Raw genomic sequence first — 22,255 nt, forward strand, 5'->3', positions numbered from 1 at the left:
CACAAGCACCTTCTTTTTTCATTTTAAAGGGTTAATTGAGTTAACTAACCAAAGTTCTTTTAAACCAAAAAAATAATATAAAATTTACTTAAAAAAAAAAAAAAAACACTATACAAGTGAGGGCATATCCAATGCATTGTGAACAAAATGGAGGCATATCATTTATAACCAACAAGACTATTTTAAAAGATTTATTCTGAGCTTAAAAACCTGTAGGACCATCTTTCCATTTTCGGCCAGTTTCCAAAAACCCTTAACCGTTTTATAAAAGTGAAGCAATTTTTAAACTCTAAACATGAGTGTGGTGAATCACTAAACCAGTTAATTTGACCAGAATGAACATAAGTTAAATTATTCGGTAATAAAAATTATTAAATACAATCAAGAGATAGCATCAAGTGACCAAACAGACCTTAACAGGATAGATACAATAAATCATAAAAGAAATTCACATTTTGATTCAAAAAGCTTGTGAAGTCAACATAAGATATTGCACTTTAAAACTTCCAAGTAAAGCAAATTCCTTTGAAAAACAGAAAACCCTTCTTGATTTCCACATGATGCAACACGAAGTGCATTTTGGATGAACCATATATAAACACATACCTGATTAAAGGAATATGATTAAGAATATGAAATGTAAAATATTTCTCTTTGGTTGATTACTTTTGATTTAGTGTGATGCTCTGAAGCCTTTAAACTCTGTTTCTCTCACACACAATGGTAGTCCATCGTTTGAGAAGTCCTAAGGCACGTATTACATTAATTCTTGTACGTGGTCGAAAGCAACATCTCGATTAATCTCGCCCAGCCTTTATCTGAAATGAATTCATATCTGTGAACAAATAACGGCCAAGAACAAAGAGTTACTTCTGAACTTTAACCATGTTTACAAGGCCTCTCCTCATGACACATTAGCCAGTTATTTGTCTCTTGTGAATTGACTTAAAAGATAAGCAATCCAGAGCGTTCACTACGTAGCTGTTGTACGTAGTTCCTTGTTGAACAACAATATATGATCTTTACCGTACAAAGCAAAAATGCCTCGTACAGAGGGTAGAATAACAGGTTTGTACTGCACACGCTTTCCACAGTAAAACATCTCATACAAAGTGTGACGTACATCCATTTGTGCTCACTAGCGCATGAAAAGATTCATCAGTCCAGCCTGATGCAGCTCTTGCCACAACTTCATTTCCATGCGCATGTCATGGTTGGCATAAAAACGCACTGGTTTTTTCTGTTTGTCATAGTAGTGGTCTGAATACAAGCTGTAGTCAGGGGTCATGAACCCATAAGCATCAACCTGTTAAAAACACAAACATCATATAATCACAAACTTTCACAAAGACAAATAAAGTATGTTTTATGCAACCCAAGCTCATTGGAAATACAAGCAAAGTGGCATTTCTGTAAAAAGATGTTTCAAAGTGAAATGTACAGTAAGTGGAGCTAAAAGCGCAGTTGACCGTAAATCTGGCAACATTTTATTATTTTGGTTTTGTGCATTTTGCAGCAATTCTTTAGTGTTCATTTTTAGCTTGAAACTGCAGGGAATTGTATATTGTACAACAATGCAAGTAGAGGGATGCACTTCCAATAAGCCTGAGTTTTTTTTTTTATGACGCCAATACAGCCTGTCAGGTGAGTCTTTAATATGTAGTTACGGCGGTCAGCTGTCTGGTTAGACCACACATCTAACATATGTGAAACAAATGTCACTAAAACAGCGTTCAAACTTTTTACAACTTTTGCTACTGAAGGTGTTTCCATACAATTTGAGGTATAATGTTTTACTCACTGTACTAAACTGTCATTAGGTTCTTCTCAATTGTGACCTCCTCTAAATGGATGGATGAGGATATATGGGTGTTTCTACTCATTTTACAGCAGGGCACACTCATAAGACACATATTTGATGTCATTAAAATCTCAATAAAAAGATTAAACAAACCTGGTCACATGTATGAATGGCAGCCAGGAGCATTACTGCTCCTGTGGACGGCCTGTAAATTCTTCTCGCACCTGTTTTCAGAAGATTCGAATGCAGGAACCTTGATGATGAAAAAGAAAAAGTTATACACTTAGATATTTACATAGAAATGAAGACAAAACTAAACAAAATATACAACATTTATAACATGCCGCTTTCAGTTGATTGCAGCATTCTGTGGTCATATGTGTGTGTATAATGACCACTGAACTATATAATTGACCGCTGTCTCCTGCAACGGATTTCCGCTATAGCTGTGCCAGATTAATGCGTCTCGTTTCACTCTGCGGGATCTTTCTTCTCATATAATTTCAACTCAGATCAAGCAGTCATGTAATAAGCAGGATAATGTGCAGTCAGCCGCTTTGTGTTTCTTGATCTCCCTGTCTGGGATTAATTTTGCAATAACGACTGGCTGAGTGTACCTTATCCGTAGTCTCTGTTTGCAAAGCTTACCTGTTTCGGAGGTAACGGATAAAGTCTGGGTGGTAGATTTTGAATTTTTCTACTGTCACATCTTCACCAAAGTATGTAGGGGGGCTGAGAGAGATATACATTACAATTAAATTGAGTCTTAATTGTGTATACAATGTACTGTATTATTTAAACCCAACTAACATTGTTTATTTTGACTATTTATTTTCAATAATGAATAAAAACATTTGTATTTAGGTTGGACTGTATCTGTTATAGCGATCAAGGATACGTTTAAGGAACTTCTTTTTTATATTTACTTTTTGCTGCGCTCAGGGCCTTTATCAATTACTGTGTGTGTCGAAGCCGCCCTCATAAGAATGTAATCTCGGTCATGATCTGGGAGGAATATATATCTGGTCTCCTGAACAGATGGAGATCAAGATAAAGAGAGAGTTAGCAAACAACAACGTGACAACTCAACATACACATCCGGGTGTTGGATGAACTTGATCAGATTGTAGTCAAATGACTATTTAACGCTATAATAATTTTGACAAACAGTGGAGTTACTTTATCTGGTCAGTGTAATTCTAGATGTAATTACAGAAATTAATTTCATACGTTTTTTTTTTTTTTAGGTTACACTTTATTTTAAGGTGTCTTTGTTACAGTGTAATTTTATATTTAAGTACTGAGTAATATTAACAACTACATGTACTTACTATAGGGTTAGGGTAGGATTAGGATTTGGTTGAGGGTTAGTTGCATGTAATATGCCTAATTTACAGTTAATACTATGGCAAGTACATATAACATATGTAACAAGGACACTAAAATAAAGTGTTACCTTTTTTAAAATACAAGTACAGTGTAAAAACATGCATGTACACAAGTCCATTGTATCAAATTATTAATTTAAATGTTAGTACATGTGTAAAGATACTTAATAATAAGCGGAGCACTGCGTCTTATCATTGTGTGGACATATAATAGTCTGACATCATTGGTTACCTTTGAAATGGGTGGACCTCTGTAGCCTACGCCAGCATAGCTACGCATGGAGTTTCGCATGGTGTTGGTTGAGAACGTGTAGAATGATGTCCGGGATCCCACATCTATCTCAAACCCCTTAAGAGCCGCACCATTCACCCTGAAGATGGGAGACAGAAAAAGAGAAGCATTGGGATATTGATCAATAAACCGTTATTTTCTCCCAAAATAAATAGCCAATTTTAAATTGCCTGAAATGATTCGTCATTAATTCCAGTCTTATTTTCTGCCTATGGCCTTCATTGGTTGTCCGCGAACAATGTCTACTTTGACCCGCCCTTAAACACTGTAGTTGTAGTTGAGGCCAGGAAGAGTTTAGTTTATGTTGTAGAATAGGCTTGCAGCAGTAGTCGGTGTTACCGGAGTTACACTGTGTTCGGCCATACAATTATTACATTACTTGGCCACCACGGCACGCCACTGTCATAAACTCTCCCCCTCCCCCTGCTCTTATCGGTAATACAGGTGTTGTCTTAGGTTTATATACCCGTGTGAAAATGTCCTCACTGTGACATCCCTATTGTCAACATGTTGAGAAGATGCTGTTTCTATGCTGTGAAAGCAAATCCACTTTGTTGGCATTACCAAAGGATGAGGGCTCGCGCTCAAATTGACACGGTTAAACCAAAGGCATCTTAACTGTGTGTCAAGTTCTGAGGAAGCCTCTGGAGCTGAAATTCAGATATGGTAATGAGCGTTTTGTTTCCGACATGCGCTGTAAGTAGTAGACCAATCACAACAGACTAAGCCATCTGACCAATCAGAGCAGAGTTGGAAAGGAGGGGTTAAGCGAGACCAGATCCTTGATCGAACCGTTTCAGACATTGTGAGAAAAAAGGTGATTCTGCAGTGTATATTATGAGAAAATTTGCTTTTGACCGTGGATGCATGTAACCTATTGTAGAAGACCTCCAATGCAAAAAAAATATACAAATTAGTAAAAGACTACCAGACATGCAAACTGCTTTCTTTATAAGATTTGCATCACTCTGAGGAGCACTGATATAATAAACATCTGTATCTCTTAATGATCAACCTCCTCACCTGAAGACATAGTCATGTTCATCGATCTCCTTGCCTTTTCTTGAATCATTCAGTATTCCGCCGTTTCCCACCACAGCACAGCGGATACACTGGGATCTGTTCTTTCTGTTCTCCCAGTCATCAAACATCAACCGATTTGCGGTTGTATTTAAAATTCCCAGTGAGCTCTTCAAAACTGTGAACAACACACACACACACAACTAATCGTTTTGGTCCAGCATGTTACACACATCACCTTAATCTAATCACTATAGAAATTACATTAAATAATTACAAGTAACACCACAAATCAATTACACATTAAATATATTTACTTCATGAGTATGAAGTCAGAAGAGTCAAAAGGAAATTAAATCAATAAATCTTTTAAATATTCAAAAGAAAATGACAATTTAAAATCAATTGAAAAACAATTGAAAAAAAAAGTAATAATTAATTAGTCATATTTAATGTAAATGATTATCTTTTAAAACATTTCATATAATTTGGCACAAAACTAGGTTGACACTGGATTTTTCAAATAATAATAACAATAAAAAATACATGTAATAAGTTTAATTTCTTATTTCTTATTGATTCTAGAAATGTTTTATTCTATGCAGTCTGTATAAAATGTACCATCAGAAATGTAACAAGTTTTTTCCCTCTATAATGCCATGTTACAAGTGCTTTTTTTTTTTTTTTATGAGCAGTGGCATTTTCCATCCTGTTTTCATGTTTGCAACAAATATGCAATCAAAACAGCTAAATAATTACACTGTAATCTGAACAATTAAATTTTATATATATATATATAATAAATGATTCAAAATACCGTCAATACCCAAGCACAAAAGTAATGGCTAATGGTTATATCCTCCTGAGACCCATAGAATTTTTTTTTTTTTTTTTACATCAATACATTGTTTGGAGTGTAAGAAACAAATGGAGATTTTTTTATTATTATATATATATACATATATATATATATATATATATATATATATATATATATATATATATATATATATATATATATATATATATATATTAGTATATATCCAATGTAAGGAACATGAAAACAATAATAATAATAATAATAATAAACATTTATTTATATAGCACTTTTCACACATGGAATGCAACGCAAAGTGCTTCACAAACACAAAAACAAATTCACACAATGTCAATATAAAAAGAAAATACATATAAATAACAGTTTAAAATAAAAGACTTATACACAACTTCACATAATATTATTGTACTCATAAGCAACTTTAAAAAGGTATGTCTTAACCTGACTTTTAAAAATATGAATGCTAGTAGCCTCTTTCACTTCATTTGGTAAAGCATTCCAAATTTTTCCAGCATAGTGGCTAAAAGAAGCACCACCTGATCTTTTGTGTTTAACTGTACAATGTTCCAGAAGATTAGCATTAGAGGATCTTAATCTACGGTTAGGAACATATCTTGACAAACAGTCTGAAATGTATAAAGGTGCCAAATTGTGCTGAGATTTATAAACAAATAAAAGAACCTTAAAATCAATCCTTTGGTGAACTGGTAACCAATGTAATTCCATTAAAACCGGTGTAATATGTTGTCTCCTTTTTAATTTCATTAGTACTCTGGCTGCTGCATTTTGTATCAATTGTAACTTTGCTATAGAGCCCTTAGGAAGGCCAGTGTACATAGCATTACAATAATCAAGATGAGAGAAAATAAAAGCATGAATGAGTCTCTTCGCATCATCCAAAGACAAAAAAGGACGAATCTTGGCTATATTTCTCAGATGATAAAAACAATTTTTTGTCACTTGATTAATATGAGACTTAAAATTCAGGTCACAGTCCAAAATGACACCTAGGCTTTTTACTTCTTTCTTAGATTGTATGGCTAAGGGACCCAATCCAGCTTCTATCCTCGCCCGCTCATGGTTTGGGCCCACAATAAGAATTTCAGTTTTGTCTTCATTCAATTTAAAAAAAACATTTGTTCATCCACTTTACAATGCTGGACACAGGCAATCAGCCAGCCTCTCTAATACAACAGTATCTCTTAGCTCAACTGAGATGTATAACTGTATATCATCAGCATAAAGATGATAATTCATGTCGTATTCCTGAATTATGCTGCCCAAAGGGAGCATGTATAATGAAAATAAAACAGGCCCAAGAATTGATCCTTGTGGAACACCATGTGTTATTTCATGCGTCTTTGATATACAGTCACCTATATTAACTAAAAAGTTCCTTTGTGTTATGTATGTTTTGAGCCAATTTAAAACATTACCAGAGAGACCGACAAGCTTTTCCAGTCTGTTTAGCAGAAGACAATGATCAATTGTGTCGAATGCTACACTTTATACAAAACTGAGGCATTGCCTTTGTCTGTATTTAATCTCAGATCATTTATTACTTTTAATATTGCAGTTTCCGTATTATGACCTTGTCTGAAACCTGACTGATATTTCTCCCGAATATTATATTCATCTAAATAATTATTAAGCTGCTGCAATACAACTTTTTCTAGAATCTTACTTAAAAATGGTATGTTAGAAATTGGTCTGTAATTATGAAAGAGAGAACAATCCAGGTTTCTTTTCTTTAGAAGTGGCTTCACAACAGCACATTTAAAAGCATTAGGAAAAATGCCTGTCTCCAGCGAACAATTAACTATATCAAGGATGTGGTTTATCAGACAGTGCGATACCTCTTTAAAAAATACTGTTGGTATAGGGTCAAGATAGCTGGAAGAGGAATTTAGCTGAGAGATAATTTGGAGAAGATTTTCTTTATTAACTGTCCTGAATATTTCAATTTTGTGGTTTGGAGGACTTCCCAGTTCATCCATAGGTAAATTATCAGTATGATCAATGGCAGATCTGATCTGTATTATTTTATTATTAAAAAACGTAGCAAAATCTTCACACATAGTTACCGAGGGCTGATCTAGCCAAAACAAGACTCTATAACCAAAACAAAACTGTATATTCAGTATACTAGTTATTGTTTTCTATAACTTGCTCTCTGTAAAACAGATATGAGAATAACGTTGGAGAAGATTTTTCGAAAATGTTTATATTTTCATTTTGTATGCCTACTAGTGCCTGCATTTAATAGGCGTTTTATGTAAATCAGGGTTTTCAGGACTTCGACAGCTCCAGGAAACTTTTACCTGAACCAAACTATGCACAAAGATTTCGACAAAGATTTTCAACTATGGTATGAAAGATATTCTATTAATATCTAAAATAACCTATTCATTGTCTCTAATTAGCATATGAATTAGCATATTATTTGGGCAACATGTAACAAAAACGAAGTAGCTATAATTATTTGAGTAATAACTTGGCAACATTTTCATAATATCTCATATCATGAAAATAAATAAATAATTTCTTCCCTAAAATGCCTAATAAGCTTGCAGTAAGTCCTGGTGTCCTCTACAATGGACATGTGAACTGATGCATGCCTCATAACAGAAAGTCATAATCTGATTTGAAACCCCACTAGAGTTGTCTTGAGAGGTTAATTTACGACAAACAACATGAAAATTAGTCAGGTTTAAATAATTACAAAACATCATATTCCCATAAGCATGCTGAATTTAGTCATTCAGTCAATGTCAGTCAAAGACCAAGTAGAGGGAGTTGTCATGGTGAAACCTCCAAATATTTTGTATCTGTATAAAAAGCATTTGAATGGTTTTCTTTACAGGAGATCTAGACTTAAAATTGTGGCTGATATGGTCTAAAAAGATTTTTTGTCAAAACAATGTCCTCTACAAAGGAAAAAACTCCATTGCTGGGTCTCGGGAGGATAAAACACCTTGGACAATAAAAATACTCTAGGCAAGTACATTTGAACTTTTTGGAAGACTAGCAGATTCTTAAAAGACAACACACCTTCAATATCAACGCTTCCCCAGCCATGTGCACCACCGTAGTGACTCAAGCGTTGGTACTGGTCTGGGGTGAAATGTTTTGCCCATTGAAGCACTGGAATCGTGTGTAGAAACATCTCAGCAAACTGAGTCTGAGGCACACGATTCCTAATGTTGTTGGGACAGTTCTGAGAGAGAGAGAGAGAGGGGGAGAGGGAGAGGGAGAGAGTGTGTTAATATTGTTAACATTGACAATCTTCAAAGTTACTTCTAGGCTGTGGTAAGTTGCTGCATTTCTTTATGAATTGGAAAGACAATAGCCAGGGTTCCATGTATTTTTACATGTCTTGTTAAAATAAAATGAATATATATTTTTTTTAATGAAACATGATTGCTTGAGATAAAACATGTTTGCAAAGGGCACTGGTGCACTACCATTCAAGTTTAGGGTCAAGTTTTTGTGAATGTTCTTTTTTTTTTATCCAGTAAAAACTGTCGTTTTCTCAAAACATCAAGATAATACGTTCTTTCTCTGAAGGAGAGCTACATTTTAGTCTAACTGGAAAGTAAGGCTTTAACAAGGAAATGGTCCCTTAAATTATCGGCTTCAATGACCCCTACATGTTTTAACACGTTGAAGACCTTCCTCAAACACAAAAAGGCACTATTTCATTTCTGGAAGCCGGCCTAAATAAGCAAGCACTGTTACTGCATTCAGATATCAAATACAGACATTAAAGAATACATGAAAATAATATTTCAGTAATCACACTTGTAACTTCTATAACAAAGTAAAATCTCCAGAGAAGTCATTCAACTCATTTGATATTTAGAAGGAAAAATATTGATTAATACCTTGATTATAATCACTCATTACATATACATTGAAGCAGCAGTGGATCCCTTCACTGTAATATAGTGACATTTTATTACAACTTAAAATACGTTTTTTTATTTTAATATATAGTATTTTAAAGTGTAATTTGTTACGGTGATGACAAAGCTGAATTTTCAGCATAATTTCTCCAGTCTTCAGCGTCACACGATCCTTCAGAAATCATTCTAATATGTTGCTGATTTGGTGCTGCACAAACATTTCATATTATACATTTTGGAAACAGTTGTGCTGTTATTTTTGTGTAAACCACACCAAAATTTTTCAAGATTCTTTAATGAAAAGAATTCAAAAGAACAGCATTTATTTTAAATACTTTTAAAGTCTTTACTGTAATTTTTTATTTAAAGTCAAATGCATCCTTGCTTAATAAAAGTATTATTTAAAACTTTTGAATGGTAGTGTATGTATTTTTTTTATTATAGAGCATAGATGGGTTTCACCGGTCACAGATATTTTATTTTGGGTCATTTATTTTAGTATTTTTAATCTGAATAAAATACTGCCGTTTTGTTGTGATAAACTAACCTTTACTTACTACAAACTTCCGCTGGCTCTTCGCTGAATTTGAATGACCATTAAATTTGATTGACCACTGCATTTGTACAAACACTTGAATAAAACAGGTTCTTCTGGAAATTGCACTCACTCACAATACTAACACAGGCACGATAGTTCACAATACTAGGCCAAAAACCACAAATAGACACTCACTGTTTGTGATGGAAGGTCATCCGTGGCATACCGGTCACCAAAAAAGTCTGGTTCAGTGGGTTTTATATCATTTTTTGGCATTGGCTTTAAGGAGTTTGTGTTTAAATTAGATTGATCAGACTTTGCGCTGTTTTCTAACACCGATGAATCCTCAAGATCTGATTGCTGGGCTGATTTTCGCTCCAGTTCTTCAGCAGTGTCTAGTTCATTCTCAGCAGACTGTTGATATTCCATAGAGCTGTTGTCACTCTTGACAGAATATAACCTGCGGGCAAGAAAGAAAAAAAAGCAATGTTTTTCACTTTCTAACAGTAAGAATGAAGCTAAGAACAACCAGCTCAAGGCCATTAGTAACAGCCCATCCACTAAATCATACATCAATATTCCACTGTTTTCCATGGAAAGACAGAATAGAGCTTTTATCACCTGTCTTGATATCTGATACATCAGCAAACACATCCTGAACAAACATGCAGCATATGGCTGCCAATGACTTCATAACTGGGGCAAGCATAATTGTTCAAGACAACAAAAAGCAAATTACTGATGAGAGAAATGTAATCAAACTAAATGCATATTAATATCTCGCAGAGGTTTAAATCAAATGACAACACAAGAAAGAGAAAATATCTGTAAATGTCTGAATGCCTTTTTTCATTATTGCTTTACTGTGTGTAATCATGTAAATGTGTTGGGAAATTATTACTTTCATCATACTTCAAAATCCTAAAGATCTTTCTGAAAAAAACAAAAAAACAGTGATTAGAAGCAGTACTATGGAAGCTTGTTTCCACCACTGAATAAAAAATAAAAAAGGTAATTGCGACTTTACTGTATCTCACAATTCTGACTTTTTTTCCCTCACAATTGCGAATTTACATCTCGAGTTATGAACTCAGAATTATGAACTATAAAGTCAGTCTTTTTTGCTTCAGAATTTGTTGAATTTGCTCACAGTTCTGAAGAAGTCAGAATTGCGAGATAAAACTTGCAATTGCAAGGAAATAAAGTCAGAATTGTGAGATATAAATTTGCAATAAAAAGTTGCTATTTTCTTTTACATTTTTCTTACTCCTTGGCGGAAACAAGCTTCCATATAATACTAACACTTCACTAAATAATAATAATAATAATAATAAATCAATTACAAACACTGTCACATTATTGAACACTTAACAAGAGCTCAATATCTATCCATCATTCTCACACTTGAGTTGTTATTATTATGACGTGGCTACTGGCTCAACAGGTTTTCAAAGTGCAATTTTAAAAGGCCCAAAATAACTTCTACAGAATCACAAGTTGTAATGCCAGCTAGTATAATGTGTAATTTCCTGACATTCTGTTTTTTTTTTTCTTCAACCATGTCTGTGTTAAAATTAAGAGCTTTGCCCTTTTAAAAGCATCTGGGCTACATTTCACATAACAGACTCTACTTTCAGAGCAATGATTGTGCACTTCTCTAGAGAATCAAGCCAAACCATGATTCTATGCCTGACTGATTTAAAGGAGCAGCAGTAAATCTCAGGTTGTTTGTTTCTGTCCCTTACTGGAGAACAAAGTAGAAAACTTAGGAAAAGGGATATCCAAACTCAAACTCTGTCTCTAATGCTTTTAGCTGCTCGCTTGAGGGCTTATAAGTCGCTATTCTCTGAGAAGCTGTTTTTTGGAACAATACCTATTTTGGAAAGCGCTGTGCAAATAAATTGAAATCCAAAAACCTCCCCCTCCCCCTCACTACAGAAAACAAGGGCCGAGAGAGCAAAAGGACATGAAATCACTTTCTTAGCTTCTGACACCCGTCTCCATAGCAATAGCGAACATGCTGAAATAATTAGCAGAGGAGGAGCACTGTGATCATGGCTCTCTAGAGATAACATGCGGACTGTGACATGGCACATTTGAAATTAGTCCGAGAGTGCTCAACTTTCCCAATTATATTTTATGGATTTGACATGCATTAAAATAGGGCTGTCAGTCAATATATTTATTTTATATATATATATAGTATACATATTATTATTCTATAGTTTTAGGTCTTTAAGCCAGGATTAGGCCTTTGTTCAATTAGGACATTTAAGTAGCTTTTATAAATGTGTATTAGAAAAACACATTACTTTATTTTAAGTTATGTCACTGCAAGCTTTTTTCAGTTAAAACAGCTCAAACATGCATTTTAGTCTGAAACTAGGTGTAAGCCTTGTGTTACGCTGCGGCTGAGACAAGGAGGAAGCAGGATCCAAATGCAGCGTACTTTATTCAATAGACTCTAGACTTTACAAACACAGATTTAGGGAACAGTACTCAGGACAGGACAACCAACAATAGCACTCAACAGAACCAAGAACTCACAATGACTGAACTCAAACACAGGGCTTAAAGGCAGGGTAGGTAGAAATGGTCTAAAAATTCTATTTTTCAAATTTGTTTAAACTTTATGTACATATCAATACATAATTAAAATGTAAGTACTCTGAAAAAGAAAGTATCAAAATCGAGTGTCTGTAGACCTCTCACGACTGTTTTAAAGACATCTCATTATTTCCATTCACTCCACCCCCTCATTTCTGTGCTTCTTCCAAAGCCACGTCCCCAAAACACATGAACGCGCGACTCCGACCGCTGAGCTAGAGGACGCATTATTTACCTGAGACAAGCGGAGGGGAAGGGGCATTTTTTTGCCTGGTTTGCCTTCACTAACTGCATATGCCGGGACTGTAAATTTAGATTGCTCTTTCTCTGCCATTGTTTTGGTATTCCTAGGTTCAGTGCCTTCTTCTTCTTCTTCGATAGATTTTATTGGCAGCTTGCAAACATAGTGCATTACCGCCATCTACTGGACGGAGGTGTGATCAGGTTCCGTGCCTCTCGCACTCCTCAAATCAAACGGTCGCGCGCAAGTGGGCAGGTGCTGTGTGGCAAAAGGGTGGTTGCCATGGTTGCGAGAGAGTGACAGTCGCCTAAGCTAATCCTTTGATTCGTCCCGAATCGAAATAATGAGCTGTGTTTAATACAGATTAAACGGTCTAGAGTCACTTGATTTTTATACTCTTTTTTTCAGAGTTCTTACATTTTAATTATGTATTGATATATATAGAAAGTTTTAACAAATTTGGATCTTTAATTTTTAATAAATCCTACCTACCCTGCCTTTAAAGGGTAGGTAGGATTTTTCTAAAAAAAAAACATTCCAAATTTGTTTAAACTGTCTTTATATACCAATACATAATTAAAATGTAAGTACTCTGAAAAAAGAAAATATAAAAATCGAGTGACTGTAGACCTTTTAATCTGCAATAAACACAGCTCATTATTTCAATTCACTCCCACCCCCTCCCTTCTGAGCTGCTTCCAAAGCGACGCCCCCAAAACACATGAACGCGCGACGCCAAACGCTCAGGCTCAGCTGGAAGACGCATTTATTACCTGAGACGAGTGGAGAGGAAGGAGCGCAGTACATACAGTGACATCATGTCAGAATCACATGTAATAAAATACCTAACTTTATCACTATGAATATAAACAAATAAGATTTCTTTTAGTACTCACTATCAAGCTAGCATATCGATAATGGTAAAGTTTCATTCGGTAACGAGCTATATTTATAAGGCAAAACTAAAAACAGGTTGCATTGATACACGTTTTTCCATTACCATCAGTTACACTGTGATGAAGGTGAATTTCGTGTAAGATTCATAACATATACGGTGTTTTGCATGTAAGAGTTTCCATGATGAAAACATTGTTGACTCTAATGAAGATTAACGTACACTCCGAGTCCGGAGACAAGTACCGCATCGTCGGTTCGAGGACAGGTCCGGGGTTGAGGGCGAAGCAGAGGAGGTCGTTCAAGAGGTGCGGGCAGGGTCCGAGGAAGTAGTTTTTGCCTTGTTTGCCTTCGCTGACTGCATATGCAGGTGCTTTGAGCTGAATATTTCCGGGAACGGTGACATGTGATGAGTGCACGCAGGGCAGCGCGCGCAGTGGGGCTCGGGCACGAGACATGAAGGCATCTGATTGGTTCTTTACATTCGCACCGAATGGCAGTGATTGGTCAGAGTTTTTACTGTCCTGCAACTGCTACAGAGGTCTGATTTTTTTCATTCCTTTTTCAGAACACATAATGTATTGACTACTCTCAGGATGGAAGGACCATTTCACCCAGTATAAAAAAAAGTGTTTCTGAACAGGATTACCTACCCTACCTTTAAATACAAGGACAAACAAGCTAAACAAGATAAAAAGGGGGCGTGGTCAATCTGAAACACCTGGGGAGACTAATCAACATAATGGGGAACAGATGAACACGGGACATGACAGAGGAACACAGACCTGAATCATTACATAACCCCCCCCCCCCCTTAAGAGTGGCTTCCAGACACTCCCCAGAAAACAAAAGTCCAGGAGGGTGGTGAAGCGGAGGCGGTCCCGGGGGAGGGATGGAGGGCCAGACCCGCGCAGGGAATGGGACCAGGGCATTGCAATGGCGGGCCTGGGCCGTGAAACGGAAGGGGGACCAGGGCCTTGCAATGGCGGGCCTGGGCCATGAAACGGAAGGGCGACCAGGGCGGAGCAGGCGACCCTTCGGGCGGCCACGGCGGAGAAGACCCTTCTGGTGGCCATGGCGCAGGAACAGACACATGCTCAGAAATCGACAACGGCTCAGGAATAGGAACAGACACCGGCACCGGCTCAGGAACAGGAACAGATACCGGCTCAGATGTCCATGGCTCAGGGACAGGAACGGACACTGTGGCAGTGGCTATCTCTGCTGAGGGCTCAGGTTCAGGCATGTCGGCGGCCATCTCTGCTGAGGGCTCAGGCGACTTGGCGGCGGCCATCTTGTCCGGAGACACTGGCTCGGCGGCAGCCATCTTGTCCGGAGACACTGGCTCGGCGGCGGCCATCTTGTCCGGAGACACTGGCTCGGCGGCGCCCATCTTGTCCGGAGACACTGGCTCGGCGGCGGCCATCTTGTCCGGAGACACTGGCTCGTCGGCAGACGTGGCATGAAGAGACTCAGACTTGGCAGGCATGACACGAAGAGACTCAGACTTGGCAGGCATGACGTGGAGAGACATGATATGAAGCGCCTCTGGCTCGGCAGGACTGACGTGAACAGTCTCTGGCTCGGCAGACGTGACGTGAACAGTCTCTGGCTCGACAGACGTGACGTGAACAGTCTCTGGCTCGACAGACGTGACGTGAACAGTCTCTGGCTCGACAGACGTGACGTGAACAGTCTCTGGCTCGACAGACGTGACGTGAACAGTCTCTGGCTCGACAGACGTGACGTGAACAGTCTCTGGCTCGACAGACGTGACGTGAACAGTCTCTGGCTCGGCAGGCATGACGTGTGCAGGCTCGGCTGGACTGGCGTGAAGTGCAGGTTCGGCGGGACTGGCGTGAAGTGCAGGTTCAGCTGGACTGGCGTGAAGTGCAGGCTCGGCGGGACTGGCGTGAAGTGCAGGCTCGGCTGGAAGATACTCAGGCAGGACGGTCTCGGCAAAACAAGATTTAGGCTGGATAGTCTCGGCGGGACGAGACTCATGCACGATGACCCTTAAGGCAACACGTGCTGACCTCAGCGGGGAATCGGCCACGCTGGATACCAGTCCTTGACGGTAATAGACCGATCTGGTGACTAGCTTGATGGTTGGCATGATGAGAAGCTTCTCAGGCTGGACGGACGGGACGTGAACTGACTCAGGCTCGGGGGGTACTGTGAGCTTGCAGGGTTCTTCATCAGCCAAGCACACAGTAAATGCCGAACTGCTCAAGGAAAGGGCCAGGTTGATATACCCTTCTAGGGTCCAGCTGGTATTGTCATCCGGCATCCTCTGAGCGATCTCCTCATCCAGTCCACTCCAAAACAGGTCCATGAGCTGGGTGTCATCTAATGACGCTAAATGACAGCAAGCCAGAAAATCCTGCACATACCTCTCAATAGGTTGACCATCCTGATACTTGGAAGATAGCCATCTTATTAGAGCTCCATTACTGACAGCTGCTGGATCCATATTTTGGTGAGTTCTTCTGTTACGCTGTGGCTGAGACAAGGAGGAAGCAGGATCCAAATGCAGCGTACTTTATTCAATAGACTCTAGACTTTACAAACACAGATTTAGGGAACAGTACTCAGGACAGGACAACCAACAACAGAACCAAGAACTCACAATGACTGAACTCAAACACAGGGCTTAAATACAAGGACAAACAAGCTAAACAAGATAACAAGGGGGCGTGGTCAATCTGAAACACCTGGGGAGACTAATCAGCATAATGGGGAACAGATGAACACGGGACATGACAGAGGAACACAGACCTGAATCATTACACCTTGTCTGTGAAACTGGGGGATAAACATTTTAAAGAAAGAAAACAAAATATTTTGTGTGGATTACACATGTAGCAGAATATATGCACATATACAAGGAAACCAGACAGGGGGGTGGCAATGTCAAATAGCTTGTTACTCATCTGACTAGGGGAAATAAAATCTATACACGAACATTTAAAAAAGTTTAGGGTTAAAAGTCTTTTATGCTTGCCAAGGCTGCATTTAATTTAACAAAAATACTGTAAAAATAGTAATATTGTGAAATATTATTACAATTTAAAAGAACTGTTTTCAGTTTTAAAACATTTAAAAAAAAAATGTATTTATGCAACTGCAAAGCTGAATCTTCCGTGTCACACGATCCTTCAGAAATCAATCTATTATGCTGATTTGCTGCTCAAGACACATTCCTTATTATCAAGCTTTGAAACAGTAGTGTATAACAACAACAACAACAACAACAGTGTTTCTCAAAAAGAAATAAACCAAAATGCAACTGAGCAACTTTTTCACCACATTGCACGCCACTTAAGTGTACATAGAAAAATTTAAAGGCGCATGCACGAAAACAGCCTTCATAAGTGATCTATGAGGTATTGTATGTGTAGTAGTAGACGAAACTGCAGCGCTCATTCCCACAGACACGGCAGAACATACAGACTTCAGATTTCAATAGCAGTCTTTTTGAGCTTTAATATTCAGACACTAGTCCGTATCGATAACTGATTTATTGTACAGTCCTACTTTTGATTTAATCATCCAAAACTTGCCAAATTCTGTGATGTTCCACTTTATATACTAAGTTCCATTTGTGATTTTTTTTTTTCGTTATTTATTGTTGTGTTATAAAGTTGTTACCATTAGTGTAAGAAGGGTATGCAGTTAATAGAAGTCCGCTCTTTATACACTCTTCATGGCCATTGAATAGATACAGCAGCTGTTTCACAACGTATGACGTTTTTTGAAAAATAAAAATCAGTCTCGAAATTGAAACCGGTTTACATTTTATATATATATATATATATATATATATATATATATATAGTGCTGGGCGGTAAACCGGTTTCAATTTCGAGATTATATGTATGTATGTATGTATGTATGTATGTATGTATGTATGTATGTATGTATGTATGTATATATATATATATATATATATATATATATATAATCTCGAAATTGAAACCGGTATATTGAAACAACATATATGTATGTTTGTATGTATGTATATATATATATATAAATAAACAACCTTTATTTTTAAGAGTGTAAAGAAGTCCATATGGCATTTTAAGAGATCTGTCTTTACCTGTAATGTTTCATGGTGAAGCTTTGGAGGGTCATCATGTGCCATGGCACTTGGATCTGCAAAGCCACGCACACCACGATTAACGTCAGTATCGCGATTCCCAACAACCCAATGAACCACAGCAGAAGCCTCTGAGGCAGCTGGCCTATCATCGTGCTACTTTCCTCGCGCACAAGTTGCTGAGAGTTCCCCAGAACGTCTGGCTACCATGTAAGCACATGAGCGTTCTCCTGAGGAAGTGGAGCTTTGATGAAATAGGGGTTTGAAAGCGCTCCTCGAGGGGAAGGGTTGGGAGGCTCGCTGCTAGTTAACTCATTTTGAGCTCCGGCTTTCACACGTGGGAATCTCCAGCACCACCGAGGATATCTGTGAGAGGAAGAAAATAAATACAATGGAGTAAAACTCCACATGGCGGTTTCTATGCTATTAATCCTGTTTTAATTAAAGGGTAAACCAGGAAGATGTGATCCTAGTTTCAAAGTGCACCTTTGCTCAAAGAGCATTTCAGATGCTAATTAATGGTGTCAGAAAGACTGCAGGATTTGACAAAGGAAGAAACGAGAGGGAACGGGTGAAAGACGGAAAGAGAGAGCGAGAAAATACCATACAGACAGAAAATGGCTGTTTTCGGAGTTGTGTACAGAAGAGGGCGAGGAAAAGCCTGAGCTATTGTGGCAAAATTGCTTGTTAGCAACTCTCCCCCGAGTATAGGATTTTTTTCTAGGAAACCAGCATTACTCCCTCAGGAAATATTTCCTCATGACCACATCTCCTGCTGATGAGTCTGGAAACACGTAACTTCACAAATCATTTTGTATGCCGACCACCAAATATGCAACAAGTAGGCCTCGGTTTTAGCACATACATTTCTTTTAAAACATCTGAAAACCAGTTTTCTCTAGAGTTCACAGTCAGGCTTTGTTATTCACTAAAAATAAACCGCATTAATACAAATAGAACTACATTAACAACTATTTGAAAGTTGACTTGCATTGACCTTATGCTATTCAACATTGATGAACTAGTCATTATCATACCTTGAAGGTTCACCAACCACATCTAGAGTGAAAAATCTGAATAAGGAAAGAAGTTTCACTTGGGTTGTTTAACAAAGTTTAATTCTCCAATTCCGTCTCAAAAACGAGAGAATAAAGCTGAATTCAGAGGCACAAAGCCTTACATTTTTCTTTTCTTTTGAGAATTCCTGCTTTTCTTTTTCTGACATTTGTGGAATGACAAGAATGCTAGTTGTGTGAACCAGTGTTTTAGTGAATAGAAATGCCCCAGAAACGTGCTGTGCTTATAAACTCAGTCTGAGTAATGTCTAAAGATTAACTTATAAACTAAAATCCATCTCCTTTAGGAAACTGCATACATTTCTCTTTAAATGCATTAAAGGTAGAATTAAATAAAGAAAAGAATACAAAATCTCTCCCAAAATGCATAAAAGCCAATGAAACTTTTAAAAAGTTGTCAAAGCACAAAAATAGCCATTTTCCCACTACATCAGACAAAGTAACTGTCACCATAAGTAACGTTCAAAGACAGCCGACTCGCTGCAGTACTTAAACTCAAGAAGAACTGACAGAATATGTCAACAGACAGAGGAAAGAAGAACTGTAAAAGAAGTCAAAAAAGTCGTACCTGAAGGGAAACTCCTGTCAAGCGATGAGAGGGGAAGTCGAGCTGCAATGTGCCTAGTTTAACAACACAACTCTCAGTCACTCTCACACACACACACACACAGGGCTGGAGAGGCGGGCCTATTGTGAAATGAGTAACAGCTGCTAGCAATTGGTCAACTCCCCTACCCCCTCCCCCAAAGGAAGACATAAAATACGAGGAAGAGAGATGGCTACTTCAACTCAGAGCTTGGTGATAACAGACAACAGCAAACAAAACAAAGTCAGCTGACGTTCAAAGACAGACCCTGGAATGTGCAAACGTGAGCGTTCAGGCATCAAGGAACAGACATAAGGATGCATGCACCAGTGCAAAAACTACCCAAAAAACAACATGCAGTGACATGCTGAAGGCACCCCATGTTCAAAGAGCCTGATAGTCTGCCTTATCACAACTTACAGCTGCTTCATTTACATACAAGGCAGTTGTCATCACACCGTCTCACAGCGGGCCCTCGGGAGGGCAAAAACAGTCACATTAGACTGATACAGAAGTAAATAGGCGTCTCACACAGCGGGCCCTCGGGAGGGCAAAAACAGTCACATTAGACTGATACAGAAGTAAATAGGCTGCATGCAACTTGTGGTTAGCAAGAAGCTGCAGAAAACAAATGCAGTGCAAAATGGGAAACACCATATGAGGGAGTAAGAGATAAAACAGGGGTAAGAAATGTGGGTCAGACTTTCCTGCAAATGGATGTGACTCGGATTGACATTCACATGATTTATTTCGCAGACACTTGTATACAAAGTAACTTACAAATGACAAAGCTGAAACGATTTGAATTGGGGAGAAAACAGCACAAGAATAGCACAGCTCTAAAGCTGAAGTGAAAGTGTTAGGTGAGATGAAATGCCTGTGAAGTTTTTTTTTGTGTGTGAATGTTTGGTGTCAGTAAGATTTTTTTTTAATTATTTTATTAAATAGATCAAAAGTGATAGTAAAGATATTTAGGCTTGTTACAAAAGTTTCAGACAAATGCCGTTCTTATGAACTTCCTATTAAGCAAAGAATCCTTAAAAAATGCATCACAAAAATATTAAGCAGCACAACGGTTTACAACATTGATAATATGTTTTTCTTGATCACCGAATAAGCAAATTAAAATGATTTCTGAAGAATCGTGTGACACTTATGACTATAATATTACTGCTGACTCTAAAAGACTTTCCAAACTTTTGAACGGTAGAGTATGTATAGGGAAAGAACATAATTGATGTGCCATAACTGGTTTTTCATATTCACTTGATCATTTTAAAAAGACAGAGGTGTGTCAAATACATTTTTACAAGTATAAATATTCCTGAACTTGTTTCATGCACAATGTAGACAAGAAAAATGATGACTACACTGTAAAAAATTTGCTGTAGTTATGCAGCTGTTTGCCAGTAACTTACTGTAGATTTAAACTTATGCTATTTACTGGCAACAGTTTGTTCAAAGTTAAATGAACATTAAACATTAACAAGTCTTTGTCTTTACAGAATAAAACTATAAAATAACAATCTAATGCAAAGCATTCTGGGAACCAGAAATCTTCATCAACCTTTTTCTGTTTTTCCTTCAGATTTTGGTTCCCAGAATGCTTTGCATGAGGCTGTTATTTTAGTTTTATTCTGTAAAGATAAAGACTTGTTAATGTTTAATGTTCATTTAATGTTCATGTTTCCAGTAAATAACATCAATTTAAATCTACAGTAAGTTACTGGCAAGTAGCTGCCAGTAATACTGTAATTTCTACAGATTTTTCTAACAGTGTAATATTTAGTCAACTATCAGAAGTGCAGAACAGTAGCAAAAGGACTTTTATGTGCAATTAAAGTAGGTTAGTTTGGAAGTTCATTCCACCAATCATTGTGGAACAATTTGAATCAACAGTTTCACATGGAACGAGCTTTAAATGTGAAGAAAAGAGCTGGTTGAAAGAGGACAATTTCTGCAGGGGATAAAAACCAAGCAAAAAGCACCAGATCGGAATGCTCAGGGAGTGGACTGTGGAGAACGGGAGTGATTATGTAATTGCTGGCTTTTGCCAGAGAGAAAAAAAAGAAGTCAAACAAACTAATTTTCAAGATTTATTTTCATACTGACAAAATTCGTTACTTCACTGTACGAAAAAAAAAAAAAAAAAAAAAAAACCAGCTATTAAACTCAATGATGAAAATACAACATGTGTGTAAAGAAATCAAATTAAGAGCTACATGTTAAAGGGCACATTTAATTTATTTAAAAGCTCAGACATGCAAAAACAAACATTTTAAAAACACAGAGGGAGAGTAGTTTGAAGGCGAAATGATCCGGACATTATTTAAGATAATAAAAGTAGTGTTTTTTTCAGACCACAGTTACAAAAGGCCAGGAAAATGGCGACCGGCGCTTGGCTATTAAACACTACACACAAAAGAATGGTTCATTGGCACGAGTGGGACTGACACGCACTGGCCATGCCAACCACGCTGCCATTCAAAGGCAGAAAGTCAGCCAAGGACCTGCATCTGCTGCCAATCTGCATCTGACCTTCACCAAACGCATCTGAAACATTCTCAGAATGTTTTAACGCTTTGAACCTCACACTAGGGTTCGCATAAATTGCATCCAACTGACTTTGGATACATACATTTAAGTGTGATGTCTCATGAAATTATGCCTCAGAGAAATCTCAGCATTTACGCTTGAGCCACATGACAGAGCCTCCTGTATTCTGCAATGGGTCTGCAGTTTAAGCTTACTCTGGCGTTCCCTCTCTGTCCTCAAATGAGACACCTGATCCTCTCATTAGAGAACAGGAATGAGGCACTTTTCACTCTGACCTTTTCGATGTGGTTCCGTTGACTTAACAGCTCACAAATCAGTAAGAATCTGATATACAAAATCCATCAAACAATGGTACAAGAAAGCATTGTCTAACATTGGACAGGAAGTTACGGCTCGCACGTGTAGTTCAAC

General features: G+C 37.6%; 1 protein-coding gene across 1 annotated transcript; it reads right to left on the bottom strand.

The window, feature by feature from the left end:
• Positions 1 to 176: 176 nt before the first annotated feature.
• st6galnac (ST6 (alpha-N-acetyl-neuraminyl-2,3-beta-galactosyl-1,3)-N-acetylgalactosaminide alpha-2,6-sialyltransferase) lies at positions 177 to 19,381 on the bottom strand. Its single transcript, XM_084433918.1, has 10 exons — positions 19,271 to 19,381; positions 17,627 to 17,992; positions 9,978 to 10,242; positions 8,391 to 8,556; positions 4,505 to 4,679; positions 3,422 to 3,560; positions 2,728 to 2,831; positions 2,450 to 2,533; positions 1,955 to 2,054; positions 177 to 1,306 (listed from the first exon to the last, which is right to left on the bottom strand). Exons 2-10 carry the CDS (start codon positions 17,776 to 17,778, stop codon positions 1,139 to 1,141), a joined length of 1,353 nt encoding a protein of 450 aa, XP_084290044.1. The 5' UTR covers positions 17,779 to 17,992; positions 19,271 to 19,381; the 3' UTR covers positions 177 to 1,138.
• Positions 19,382 to 22,255: the final 2,874 nt, after the last annotated feature.

The sequence above is a fragment of the Rutilus rutilus genome, assembly GCF_951802725.1.
Source record: "Rutilus rutilus genome assembly, chromosome: 16".
Classification (NCBI taxonomy): Eukaryota; Metazoa; Chordata; class Actinopteri; order Cypriniformes; family Leuciscidae; genus Rutilus; species Rutilus rutilus.